At 38.0% G+C, this 13,892-nt stretch overlaps 1 protein-coding gene across 2 annotated transcripts; it reads right to left on the bottom strand.

The window, feature by feature from the left end:
• Window positions 1-1,311: 1,311 nt before the first annotated feature.
• Window positions 1,312-8,519, bottom strand: nmi (N-myc (and STAT) interactor). Of its 2 annotated transcripts, none has more exons than XM_084908794.1 (9): window positions 8,305-8,519; window positions 8,126-8,188; window positions 6,744-6,902; window positions 6,530-6,646; window positions 5,797-5,968; window positions 4,873-4,979; window positions 3,608-3,794; window positions 3,369-3,472; window positions 1,312-1,990 (listed from the first exon to the last, which is right to left on the bottom strand). In XM_084908794.1, exons 1-9 carry the CDS (start codon window positions 8,341-8,343, stop codon window positions 1,781-1,783), a joined length of 1,158 nt encoding a protein of 385 aa, XP_084764920.1. In that variant the 5' UTR covers window positions 8,344-8,519; the 3' UTR covers window positions 1,312-1,780. The 2 variants fall into 2 exon arrangements, with proteins under 2 accessions (XP_084764920.1, XP_084764919.1); XM_084908793.1 differs by having other exon boundaries at window positions 8,126-8,191; window positions 8,305-8,517.
• Window positions 8,520-13,892: the final 5,373 nt, after the last annotated feature.

Below are 13,892 nucleotides of genomic sequence, written 5' to 3'. Positions count from 1 at the left end.
CTTCTGAAGTCCACCACCAGCTCCGTGGTCTTGCTGACGTTCAGCTGGAGGTGGTTGTCCTGGCACCATGATGCCAGATTCTTCACTTCATCCATGTAGGCCGCCTCATCGTTGTTGGAGATGGCACCCAACACCACTGTGTCGTCAGCAAACTTCACAATGGTGTTGGAGCCTTTGGTGGCCACACAGTCTGAAGTGTAGAGGGAGTAGAGCAGTGGCGAGAGGACACATCCCTGTGGTGCTCCTGTGTTGATGGTGATGCTGTTAGAGACGCATCTACCCACTCTCACCACCTGAGTTCTGCCAGTGAGGAAGTCCAACACCCACGCACACAGACGGCTGTTGAGTCCCAGATCCCTCAGCTTTGTGAACAGTCTGCTGGGCACTATTGTGTTAAACGCTGAACTGTAATCAACAAACAGCATTCTCACATAGTTACCCTGTTTCTGGGTTCAAAGTATATGACCATATAACTTTGGGGACAGTAGTTTCTAATAAAATGTTATGTAAGGTTCCCAGAAAGTTGATTCCGTTTTTCTGCACAGTTTACTGTTTTCTTTTGTTTGAGTCATCGTAGACCTACACGAGGTTTTATGAGTTTATGTGTAATGAAATGTGATATATGAATAAAATGAACATTTACTCACAATGAACCTAGTTCATGCACGATCTTGGAATGTGGGAGGAAGGCAGAAGCCTACTAATAAGAAGGTTGGTCTGCATGTCAGATATCCATGGACAAGATACTAACCCCAAGTTGCTTCCAAGGCATCCACTGGAATATAAATGTGCATGAATGTTGGATGGAAAGAGCTTAGAAAGTCATTCTTGTATGAATGGGTGAATGACTTTGAGTGGTCAGTTAAAGCGCTATATGAGAAGTGGTCCATTTACCATTTACAGAGGGAACAGTGGTGTGAGGCAACAACTAATGTGCTAATGATCATGCTGCCCATCCAGGAGCCACAATAAAACAACACGTGACTCTGGCAGCAGTGCTAACACTGTGGTTACCGATGCAGCTGCCACAAAATAACAAATATAACTCAGGTTACTGTTTCAGGATTCATTAACTTTATTAAGCACAGCATAGAAGACAGTTGAGGCACTAGTTTAAATTGCGAGGATTTTCTTTTTACACAGGATGACGGTGTGTCTGAAAGCTTCCTTTGCAGGTTTATAGGGCTAAAAAGGGCAAGCCAACTAGCTCAGAGATAGCTGTAATAAAACTGCAGTTCTCACCTCTCAAGTGGTAATTTACCAACAGAAAATATCATGTCATCCAGCACATTACACGTTTGTCTTCTGACATCCCAGATTTACAGTTAGTTACATTAACTAAAGGAAATACAATTTTCTGACTAAAATAAGTGATTAGATAATGAGATGTGAGGCTTTCAGCCTACTACCCATCCCAGTGTTTACATGTTCTTATAAGTAGTACTGTCTTTGTGTAGGTTGTCATTAATTTTACTGACTGACTGCATAAAATATCACACAGGTTCTTTTTCAAGTGATATTCAGAATTTCTTGGTTTTATCTTTTAACATAACTCAAACACCCCAAACTTTACCACATGGAAGATTGTAATCAAATGTATTGAATGCACAGAGATAAAGTATCGTCCCGATTAACCCAGCAGGAGAGCAAATAAATGAAATCTCTACAATGTATCACTTCAGGTTGAGCAAGACATTTGGAAATGATTAGAAATGTACTTTAATACAGGTGGAGCTCGTCTTACATGTCCTATATGTATTAGAGGACAGTTCATGGTGGTTCACAGACTGTCGTCCTTCTCCTCTGTGCTCTCACAGAGAAAGGCCTGCAGGACTTTCGGTTTAGCGATGTACTTGATGCTCTCTATTTCACCACCACTGTTGCTGGGCTTCTGAAAATGGATTTCCAGATGGTCCTGGAGGTCTTCCTCATCAACCATGTCCTGAATGTCATCCAGGAGGATGGTTCGCTTCGGACAGCCACAAAAGGTCTGAAATAAATCATAAAAAATTGCTTTATTGTTGCTCTGCAAACTTTTAACAACTTTTACAACAACACACACAAGTTTTATAACAACTTGTGTGTGGGGGGGTGGGGGGTGTCGTTAAGACTTATTCATGTAGGCGTGTGTGTATTTGAACACATAAGAAAGCCCTCTAACACTGTTTTTCTACAGACTTAGTAATTGCAAAAAAAATTAAAAATGCAAATACTGACACTTACATGTTATAATATAATATTTCTATAATTATATGTTTGTTACAAGTTGTGAAATAATTACATATTTTTGTAAGAGAATAATTACTTTACTATAGCCATAATAATTATGTATTATGAATGTTGTAAGTCATAATACACAATGACTATGTAACAAAAAAAGGCTTTTAAATTTAAAGAAGACTTGCAACTGCCAGTGTTAGTCCTCACTGTCATAGTTGACACACCCATAGTATCAATTTCAAAATCCTACGCCACCCTGTTCTCAAGTTATGGCATTTCAGAAAACTTGACCTCTGACCTTGACTTGATGTCTCGGTCACTGAGATTTAAACTTGGTAGCCGCACCTGTGGTGTGCGTAACACCCCATCAGCTCTCAATACAACTTAAAAATCCTCAAAAAACAAATACCAAGATAGCTTGAAGTAAAATATAACTATTTTTTTAGAAGTATTCTTGTTTCTGTTAATCTGAAGGCAACTGAATGCAAAGTTTTATACCAGTTAAGCATTATTGGTGCTAAAGTGAAATAAATATCTTTCATTAAACTTGCATGGATGCATTTACATAATTGCAAAAAGACACAGCCTCCCTAAATGTAGAGGCTTTATTGGTTAATGTTAATATTAAAATAAACAGGAAAAATTTCTCCATATGTCTGTTGGTGAAATTTTAAGAAATTAGTTTCATGACACGTTGTGGATTCTGACGACTAGGCTAAGTAAAAGAAAGGAATTATCCAGCAGCAATGGCTATTTTGTCAATTGAGTTAGTGACTTCCATTAGTAGCACGACCTTTAAAGGTATGTGGGGTTTGGTAAGTATAGTTTTCTGAGTCATAAATACATTTTATTTGATATTTTGTATTTTGAAAAATAAAAAGGTTTGAAAGCGTCAGCTTGGGAATTAAAGGTAAACTGCCAGTGTGGGGCCTCTCTGCTTGGGCCCCTGTGTGCTCCAACAGTCCAAAGGCATGCACTGGTGACTCCAAAGAGACTCCAGGTCTAAAATGTGAGCATGAATGTTGCCTGAGTCTCTGTGTTAGTCCTGCAACAGACTGGCAGCCTGTCCAGTTAAATTTTGTACAAGTGATAAATTGTGCTTTTAACTAAGTTAACAAAGTGCTTTTAGTCTCAGTGCTGTAACTTACCTGAAATCTGCGCAGCTGGTATTCGTAAATAGGTCCAACCTGCACCTTCACCTCAGTGTCCAGCTCTACGTCGTACCTTCCCCTCAGGACAAGGCTCTCAGTAACTGCACACAAATGCACATACATTTGAACATTAACATACTTAGCTTGGCTACAACTATTGTAATGATACAGAATAACTTAGAACAACTAACTAAGAATAATGTGTAATGTGGCACAATTATCTTATAGAGTTTTACCTCCAGGTTGGAGAAATGTGACACACCCAGTCCCAGTGTTCTTGTCATACTTCACTTTCTCCACCTCTCCTCCTCCTCTACTGGGCCTGGAGAAACTAATTTCCAGTCGGTCTTTCATTCTCTCTTCTGGCATGACATCGGGGACGTTGGAAACTTTCAGCTCCTTTCTGGAAACGTCAAGGTGGACCTACATCGGTGTGAACACACACTGTTTACAGGGTGTTGATCATTACAAAACAACACTCAGTGTAACATAGTCCCCCAGCAGCCTACACCTATTGCAGCATAACTAAAGGAGGATTCACGGTCACCTGATCCAGCCCTAACTATATGCCTTATCCAAAAGGAAAGTTTTAAGCCTAATCTTAAAAGTAGAGATAGTGTCCTATTCACACATATCCAAAGTGGGAGCTGAAGGCTCTGCCTCCCATTCTACTTTTAAATGTCCTAGGAACTACAAGTACACCAGCAGACTGAGAGCAAAGCGATGTACTTTGGTATATGGTAGTATGAGATAAGTTGGGGCCTGATTATTCAAGGGTTTGTGAGGATTTTAAAATTATATATATATAAATATAAAAAAATTATAAGTGGAAGAAAGCGGTCCTATATATCTGTTTGCTGACCTCATGCTTTGAGTTTATTATTTTTGTTTTATTAATTATTATATTTACTGTATAGTATGTTCTTTATGTTGTCACTTAGGTTTTCATATTCCAGCTTAATTTTCCATTTTCTGGTTCTTGATATTAGGTTGTAGTTCTAGTTGTTGTTTGTCCCAGGAGGTCATTTTTCCTGCTCTTTTGTGTTCTCCATGTCAAGTTTAGGTTCCTGTGTTCCTTGTTTAGTTACTTCCTGTTTTAATTTGTTAATTCTGACCCTGCCGCACACACACACACACACATGCACAGAAGGCCATATTTTCCATGGGAATGACTCAGGATGGATCTAGTTCTGTATTGTTAGGGTCTTAACTAAAGTCAAAAAACTTTGGCTTTAGTTAAGAAGTATTTTAGGAAAGTATTCTCTGTGTGTCATCACAGCAATAAGTAATCCTGGAGATGTGTACTGTCTCACTCCTACTCTGTGGACAGATTTAAATGACCTGACAGTGTTACAACTGTACAAACTATAGAAAGGAAACTAGAGACACGGTCAACATAAAAAATAAGGCTCTAGTTGCTTTTTCGTTTTAGTTGTGAACCATGAGGCTTCATTGTCTAACGGAAGCATAAAAAACCCGATGATACTGTTGCAGCATCTACCTCAAACTTCACAGCAGGATCCATGGTGATTCTTCTCGGCTTCACGTCCAAACTGCTGTTCTCACAGGACACAGAGCACTTGGCAATTTTCAGGATCTGGCGAGCCACTGCAGACCAAGAATATGACAAAAAGATGTGTATCATTTGCAGTTGTACTGAGAACTCCATGTTGTAAGGTCTGAGTCATGATCGGGTTCATTTTGACATGCTAAGCAGGTTGATCACAGAATAATCTGTCTAGGTGTAGTATAGACACACTATGATAGGCTGACTGTCTTCCATTGTCTCTTTATTCTTGTCTCTCAAGTGTTCGATTTTATTATAGCTGTTGTTGCAGAGATTTTTGATCTGATCTGTTTATGCTGACATGATGTACGTTAAACTAAAGAGATGAACATTCATGTGGCAGTTTCAGATACGGTCCCAATCAAACGTTTAAGACCACTTGGAAAATGGCATAAAAATCATAATTTGCATGGTTGGATCTTCACAAGGTTCCAATTAGAGCTACAACATGCCACAAGAAGCCATGGGAGTGAGACAAAACATTTTCTTGAGCATGAAATGTACTGAAAATAACGCTTAAAGTGAAACAGGCTGTTTTACAGCTAATCCAAAGTTTACGACCACACCTCCAAAAAACCCGTCTGTCTATCTTCTTTTAAATTGCTTTTTTCAGGTGATATTAAAAATAAGAAATCATAATTTCATATTTAATATCTGAAATTGAAATTCTGTTTTTTCACTTGAGCATTTAACTGTCTTGTATGTGTCTTTTTCCAAGTGACAGTGCAAACTGTCATTGTATAAATATCTTACACAGCAAAGCATGTAAAACCATGAGGACTCCTTATTTTTGGTTTTATTAGCATTAACACAAGTAAGAATGTACCATATAGAGTACTGAAGTCAAATGACGTCTACCTTTCTCCTCCTCAAAGGTGATGAGAGCCTGTCCTCCCTGCAGAAGCACAGCAGCTCTCTGGCTGATGGTAAACACTCCTCTGATTGGCTGACTGTCCTCGTCACCCTCTTCCCTTGTCTCTTTATTCTGAGAAATGAATTTCACCTCTGTGTCTGGGATCTGGGCGTAGATCTGGACAGATGGGACAATACAGAGTTATAGGCCATTATCTGTTTCAATGTGTATACAGCTGTGGTCAGGCGTTTGTGTCCACTGATCAGGAACATGAATGTCACCGTTTTATTTGGGGCCGTGAACTGTAGAGCATAGCTCTTGAAGGAATTTTAAAAACAGGAATTGGATGCACAAGTTTGAATTTAATCCACATACACTCAAAAGAATATATACGAGCCTGTACTTCTATGCAGTATCTCACAAAAGTGAGTACACCCCTCACATTTATGTAAATATTTTGTAATATAGTTTCGTGGGACAACACTGAAGATATGACACTTTGATACAATGTAACAGTCTACAGCCTGTATAACAGTGTAAATTTGCTGCCACCTCAAAATAACTCATCAACATGCAACTTGCTAAGGGACATCTGGATATGTTTGGTGATGTATTTATAAGATTACTTTTGGATTTTCCATGTGTGGAAATCCCATAATTACCATCACATTAATGCCCATGATTAGTGTACGTAAATGTGAGCAGATGGACAGATCTGAAAGTGTTCCTGGTTTTTACCTTGAATTTCTGCTCTAACTTGCGGGACTCTGTCTTCTTAGCCTCCAGTTCATCCTGACATCTCTTCAGTTTCTCCAGCAAATCTTGATTGTATCTATTCAGCTTCTGGATTTCATCCTATGGAAAAGAATAAAATGGAATATTTGGTGAGAGTTATGTACTCTCAGTTTCTCTGATTGTAGTGTAGATGTTACACAGATGACAATAAGTGTACCTGAACTGTTCTCATGCTTTGATTAAATTCATCCTGGGTCTTCTGTTGGTTTTTGACACAAGCGTTCATCTCCTGCTGTGCTTTTGACTTGGCCTCATCTTCCTCCAGCTTTTCCAGTACCAGCCTGGCTTTCACATCATCTGCTTTTTCGAATCTAGCCTTTAAGAGCAATAGGTGGTGTTCAGAGAGAATACAACTGGAGCTGTGGGCAGTCTACAAAGAGACTACAAGCTGCTCAAATAAAATTATTCTCTCACTGACAGATATTTAAACATGGCCAAATATACTCAAGTCATTCTAAATGATATAATACCACTGCTGATAAGTAAGAAAAGTACAGAACTGGAAGAGAAACAAAGCTTTACTTAGTTTTTATGTCTTTATGAGGAAAAAATGGAAGAACTGAAGCGTTTATAAATAGTTTATGATATAAATTTAAAAGAGAAATCCTAAACAATGTTGTGCACTTGACTCACTGACGAAACTCAGTATTCGTGCTGCATCCCCCTGGTGTTGTATGCCTGTATTTTAGTTGACATTAACCTTATGTACCTTCATTTATTTTCTATATAAACAGGTTCCTGAGCAATCACTAATCAAGATCTGTACTGATCACTGCAATTGTGTAGGTTTCACAAGATAATGGTTCTGCCCTTTACAAACTATGACCAATCTTTCCCCCAAACAAAAGACTAAAACAGTGTTTATTCATTTTTGGTTGTGCTCACTTCACCTGCGCCTCGTTTGCTAAAGTGTGAGCCATCAAAAGTTCAAACGCCATCAAAATAGTTTTTAGTTGAGCAAATATAGACCTACAGCTACACCCTATGGAATGTTGCCTGAGCCCATTCCGTCGCTGAAACGAGCTGCTTTACGGTTTCTCCCTGTTTACTGCAAACTGCATATTCTGTGCAACCAAATATAAGTAACCATTTAACTTTAAGCTCAAATGCGTAAATAAAATGTATCCAATGATGTCTCAATGCTAATAAATGTATATCAATGGAAATAATGACATCTATTATAATATGGGCATTTAGATAGATTCTCTCAGGCTTTTCAGTCCAGTGCGTTTATTTGTAGAACATACTTAGTTCCGGACTTGCATTCACGATGCAGGATTGCATCTCGACTTAAATAAGAGATCTGAGAACTGTAATTACTATTTAAATCACTCGGATCACTCACAGTACTCAGTAAACAAACCACCTTCTTCTATAAACGGAGGATGAAGACACTTCCGGCTGAGCAGTTGTCAGCTCTCAGCGTTTTCTCATAAATTTATTCTGACAGTCGTGAATTTATTTTACTATTGAACTAAAACGCTGCGCGACTTCACACCTGAAAATGGAAAATGTAGTTCAGCATTAGTTCCGGCCTACCTTCAATTCCTCCAACTCTCGCTTGGCCTCCTTTAGTTCACCGTCTTTATCCAGGCCTCCTTCCTTCTGCCAAGAAAGAAAGACGTCGTTAACTGTGGAGCACTTGTTTCTTCTTAGACGGGCTAAAACAAACAAACAAGCAAACAAACAAACAAACAGATGAACCGATTATTACTCACCTTATCATTTAGCGATCGACTGTCGAAGACCTCAGCCATGATCTGATTGACAGAAAAGAAACAGATATGAAAACTTCACTTAGTAGCTACGATCCAAAAATCAGCCAGCTGCTTCTTTTCTGTCGAAGTCAGAAAAAAACAAAGTGCCCCTGTTGTGCCGCAAACAGCTCCAAATCAAAAGTGAAAGTTACAGCCTGGTGTGACGAGCTTCCCGGTATGGAAGACCAACTACGACAAAAGTTCACAGTTAAACAAATAAATTAATAAAAACGACTCGTGTGTGTGAGAAGCTACTGATTCTTTAGATAAAGGACAAAACATGTTCGCCAGATAACACACAATTTTCTGGCTAAAAATTTGTATAAAAGTCTTAACCCAATTAATTATACAAACAAACAAAAGCAATGTTTTTACAAAAAAACCCAAACGATTTTACTTATTTTTTGTACATGTATTTTATTTTAAATATGTTACCAATATGTTACCTAAAGAATCCACAGACAGGGGGAACGTGGAATGAAAGAAGAGAAACATGAAAACAGAAAAGGGAAACAAGACACAAGGACACACATGCACACATAAACACAAACACACAGGGAGGGACACAGAGGTCAAAGACTATGGCGTTATTTTTGTGTCACTATTCTGAGCACACATTAAAAAAAATTGAGCACACATGAAAAGAAATTGCGAGTACAAGTGTTGCATTTTGAGGAGAAATTTATTCCTGAGCAAGGAAAATCTAAATTTGAGTGAACAAAATTCATTCCTGCATACAAAAAATGTATTTCAGTGTTTGCTATTATCCATATACACACACAATAGCAGCCCCTCTCGCTCAGTTTTTGCATTTGCTCTTGCTCAGATCTCGCAATGTGTTGCTCACGCTCTCAACATCTCTGCCCCTGCACGCTCAACTCTATCTGTACAGTGTTATATTTGTGCCACAAAACCAAAAAATCACAGACTTGGATGAAAAAATTCTCATTGGCTGTTTTAGTCACCATCAGCTCACTGGCTACTGTAGCCAAACCCAGGCAAACATCCCAGTATGCATTTCGTCCAAAGCTCAAACGAGGCATTTGCGGAGGAACGCAGAGTGGCGGTGTCTGAAATATTGCTCTTTCTGGATGACAAAATACTTTTAAGACATATTCAGGCCAGTGGCGGAGCGGGGGGGTGGCTTACTGGGCTTAAGCCCGGGTTGTTTTGTCAGAAGCCCGGGGTCTTTTGGAGTGTAATTTTTTCATAGTTAGATGCCTGGCTGACAACTGTATAAAACAAAAACTACACACAATATTCGAAGCACATAGTGCACACTGTGGGAATTTACGACTGTGCGTAAATCCCCCCTAATATTGGTATGATCCGAGCTCAGGCACTAAGCGGGGCTGTTAGAGAAACGCAGCCAGGCAGACAGAGGAGAACTGAAGTTTGACCAGGTACCAAAGCAAATCATTCGTACCGTACAAATAATGTAAATATGACCGTGTATCACGAAAGATTGATATCAAACTGATCACTTGACCCATATTACGTTACTTGCTCTTCGAGTGAATCAACAAACGGCGAAATGAAAAGCCGAACAACAACAATGCTGTTTCTTTAGAGAGTCTCAGCTTACATGTGTGTTTATTTCATATTTTCAGTTGTTTCCCTCCACGGCTAAATAAATCGGTTTCAGTAATGCACTGATATACAAGAATGGACATAAGGAGCTTCTTTCAAAGAAAAAAACTCTGGTAGTATTTTATATATTATGCTTTGTATGTTGTTCAGTATATTTCTATGCAAAACAAGAGGAACTTCAATACACAGCAGTATATTCACAGTTGAAACCAGATATTTACATACACTTTATGGAAAACACAAGAACATTTTTTTACTGTACAACATCAATTTAGAGTAAACTTGTTTTGTTCTGGATAAATAAATATTGAAATATCTTTTGAATTAGTTAAATGTCAGAAGAAAGAGACAGAGCTTCTATTTTTTATCACTTTCATCAAATTTAGGAGTACATATACACTAAGTTTATTGTTAATTAATAAGAAAACTCCAGACGATTCCATTCTGAGCTGAAGAAGCTTCTGATAGGTTAGTAGAGTCCGTGTGAGTAAATTGGTGGCACAGCTGTGGATGCATATAAGGCAAAACACAGAGCCTGTTTCTGTGACATGGGAACATCAAGAGATGTCAACCAAAACACCAGGAAAAGAATTGTGGAGCTCCATAAGTGTGGCTCAATTCTGAATACAATTTGGTGCCATTTGCAATTAAGAAATACAAACAATATCTCTCTTTACTCTTAAAGTTAACAAATATGTTTTTTATATTTAGCAATCTAAAAAAAAATAAACATTTAGTCTGATTTGATGTTAAAAAAGTGTTTGTGTTTTCTGAAGAGTTTGTAAATATCTGGTTTCAACTGTATATTTGATGATTGTCAGCACAAAGAGGGAGAGAGAGGAACAAAGAGGGAGATGGAGAATGAGGACAGAACAGAGAGGGAACAAGAGCAGGTGAGACACACATGGTAGTCAAATGGTTGTTTACCAAAACTATCACCGTATCATAGGTCCTCATGTATCTCGTACCTAGTGTTTCTTTTTAGGTTTGTTATTTTCAAATTCTATATTTATTAAGTTTTGCAGGCTTGTTTGCACAACAAGGCTAAATAATTATATAAACTTTTCTCAATCTAAATAGTGGACTTTGGTAGAATTAAAAATTAAGTGTAGTGCAGGTCTATGATGATTTTTAGTGCTACTATCATCTAGTTCTGATTCTGGTTCTGTCTTGGTTAAGTCCCCAGTAGTCCTGATTTTGAACTGTTGTAGTCCTGTTTTAATTCCAGATCAGTTCTGGGTCTGGTTGAATTGGGGTTTAGTCCTCATGTCTTGATACAGCCCTGATTTTGTTCTGCCTTGCTGCTTAATTAAAAACCTAGTTTAAGGTGTCCTGCATATGTGATATATTTTTTTTCCTATATGAAGTCATTCTTTTTTGAACAAAACTCAAAACAGAGCCAATTAATCTTTCAGTCATTTCTACACCCCCCCCCCCCCCCCCCCCCCCCAAAAAAAAAAAAAAAAAAAAAAAAAAAAATCCCACATGCATACTACCCTTTAGGGCTAAGCCCCGGGTGTTTCAAATGTCTGGCTCCGCCTCTGATTCAGGCTACAAAGCAGGCAATATAAGAATATAAGAAATTCAAAACAGACGAGACTTAAGACTACTGATGAACCTAAAACATAAACATACTACAAATTAACATCGAAACATAAGAAACTCAGAATGCTGGGTCAACATGACCCAGAACCATGACTCTCAGGTGACAGTATAATGAGGCTCATTAAGAGAAGGCCGAGGGTTTGCAGCAAAAACAAAGCAAAGGGTGGCTACTCTCAGGAGTCTAAAATATAAGACATTGTTAGAGTTATTTATCAATTTTTTGATAAATAACAACAAAATTATATTTGTATCACTGGCTGTTATGGGGAGACCCTGGAAACTGTTCAGCTGTTCAGATAGCCTTTCTTTTATTCTGCTCGTGCTTCACACATGTGCTGCTTCTGCAGCTCCGGGCTGCACTTTACAGCAAAATTTCTTCTGGTAAAGCTCACGTCTGCTTCTCTGCTGCCACACAGGAGGAACAATGTTGACGTTTTTTTTCAGAAGTAAATATGTTACAGAAGTAACAACAAATAAGAAGAAGTCAATAAGCTCATCTGTTACTGCTCAGAGTGGCACAGTCTAAAGAAGTCAGTTCCCTGGATGGTGATGTGTAAGCAGCTACTTTGTAACACACATTGAAAGTTACTGTGAAAGCAATGGAAGGAAAACTGAAAAGATAGCAAGTCAAATGCAGCAGTTCAGTTCAGCTTTAGTGGTGTCTTTACACACTACAGGTGAGTAAGTCGTGGTCAAAGTCAAAGACAGCTCAGTTCATTTCATGAAAATCGCAGTATTACTATCATAATCAGTGGAGCTTGCCTCAAAACCCTCATTCTGAAGACTGAGAGAAAACTTTTAGGACAGAGTTTTGGCACTGTGCTCCCAACTTTGAGACATCTACACAAAGTGCTGACTACACACTTTTTCTTATTACACTTATTATTCCAGGTGGCGTACCTGCTGCTTTAGGCAGTGCCAGTTTTCCATGGAACAGAGTCATCTGTGCTGAGTTAATGTTTTTGATACTACTGCTTCGATTTTTATAGGTGCATGTGTAAAAGAAACAATACCCCACCTTTCATTATTATTTTTGCTGTGGATTGTGAAGACCAATATAGACAATCCAATCACTTAAACACTGGAATCAAAAGTGTAATTAAATAAATATTAGATTGATATATAAATATCTTATTTAAAGATTACTGTCATATAGATGAGCGAGAAAAATAGACTGGTGGGTGAGCTCCATTAACTCATATCAGCAGTCTTAATAAAACTGCCTCTGCTTTCAAGGACAAAATAGAACAGGAGGAGTCTGTTGCTTTCAACAGAAAATCTTATTTGCAGCAGTAAGTGACTTCATCCTCATGATAACCTGTTACTCACATACTGTGCTGCCATAAGTAAAATATTTATACTGTAAAAATAAAATCTAGAAAAAACCCACACATGAAATGACAGATTTTTCTTTTCCCTTTTTTATTCACTTCAAACATCTCATACACAACAGGAGGCTGCAAACATCATGCCAGTGTTACAAGATACAGCAATAGAAATTTAAGGGAAGTTCCTTCATGGTTCAGAGGTTGCACAGCAGAGTTTAAAGATAATGTGTGAAATGGACTCTTAAGATTGGTCAGAATTGGCCAATGAAAACATGATAAATGTTAACTTTTTACAAAGAAGGAAAACACATTTCATTTAAATGAATATTTTTAAAATTAATTAATAAAAGCAAATGTTATACCAGCTTCTAACTTTACTTGACAGTGTGGAGAACAAACCTGATAACTCCCAGAAAACTTAAAAATCAACCAAACACATCCGGTCTTTGATGGCTGTGAGCAAAAACGAGGCCGGCCGAGGCCCTAAACAGCTGGAAGCCTGTGTGGTTATTACAGTAACCCCAGCAGTCTACTCTCTGTATGATTTAATTTATACACTGAGTTACTGTGAGCAACACAAATGTTAACAGAGGGAGAATTTTGTTGAAGCGCAGTTTATTACGATCATAACCTGCTGTCTTTAACAGTCTCAGTATTGCTCTTTCTTTGTTTGTGTGGGAGTTTCTCCAAAACATGTGCTCATTGCCATTATTGACAGTCTGGTATTATAAGTAGTTCTGCTTGGAATTGTGCAGGGCTTGTCTGCGTCAGTGTTTCACAGAACAGCATTATCAATATGTGGCGTTAATCAAATTGGCCAGCAGATGTCACTGTGGACATGTGGTTTTCCATTATTTTGAAGCCTTGACCGACTCTAATGCTTCGAACGTTACATTTTGTTTTTGTTTTTTGTTTGTTTGTTTTTAGGAACTTTATTGAACAAACAATGAGTATACAATCTATCTATCTATATATACATATATATATATATATATATATATATATATATATATGTATATATATATA

Source organism: Perissodus microlepis, chromosome 16 (assembly GCF_051167445.1).
Source record: "Perissodus microlepis isolate ML-2025 ecotype Zambia chromosome 16, ASM5116744v1, whole genome shotgun sequence".
NCBI lineage: Eukaryota > Metazoa > Chordata > Actinopteri > Cichliformes > Cichlidae > Perissodus > Perissodus microlepis.
This window is presented reverse-complemented; position numbering and strand designations above follow the sequence as displayed.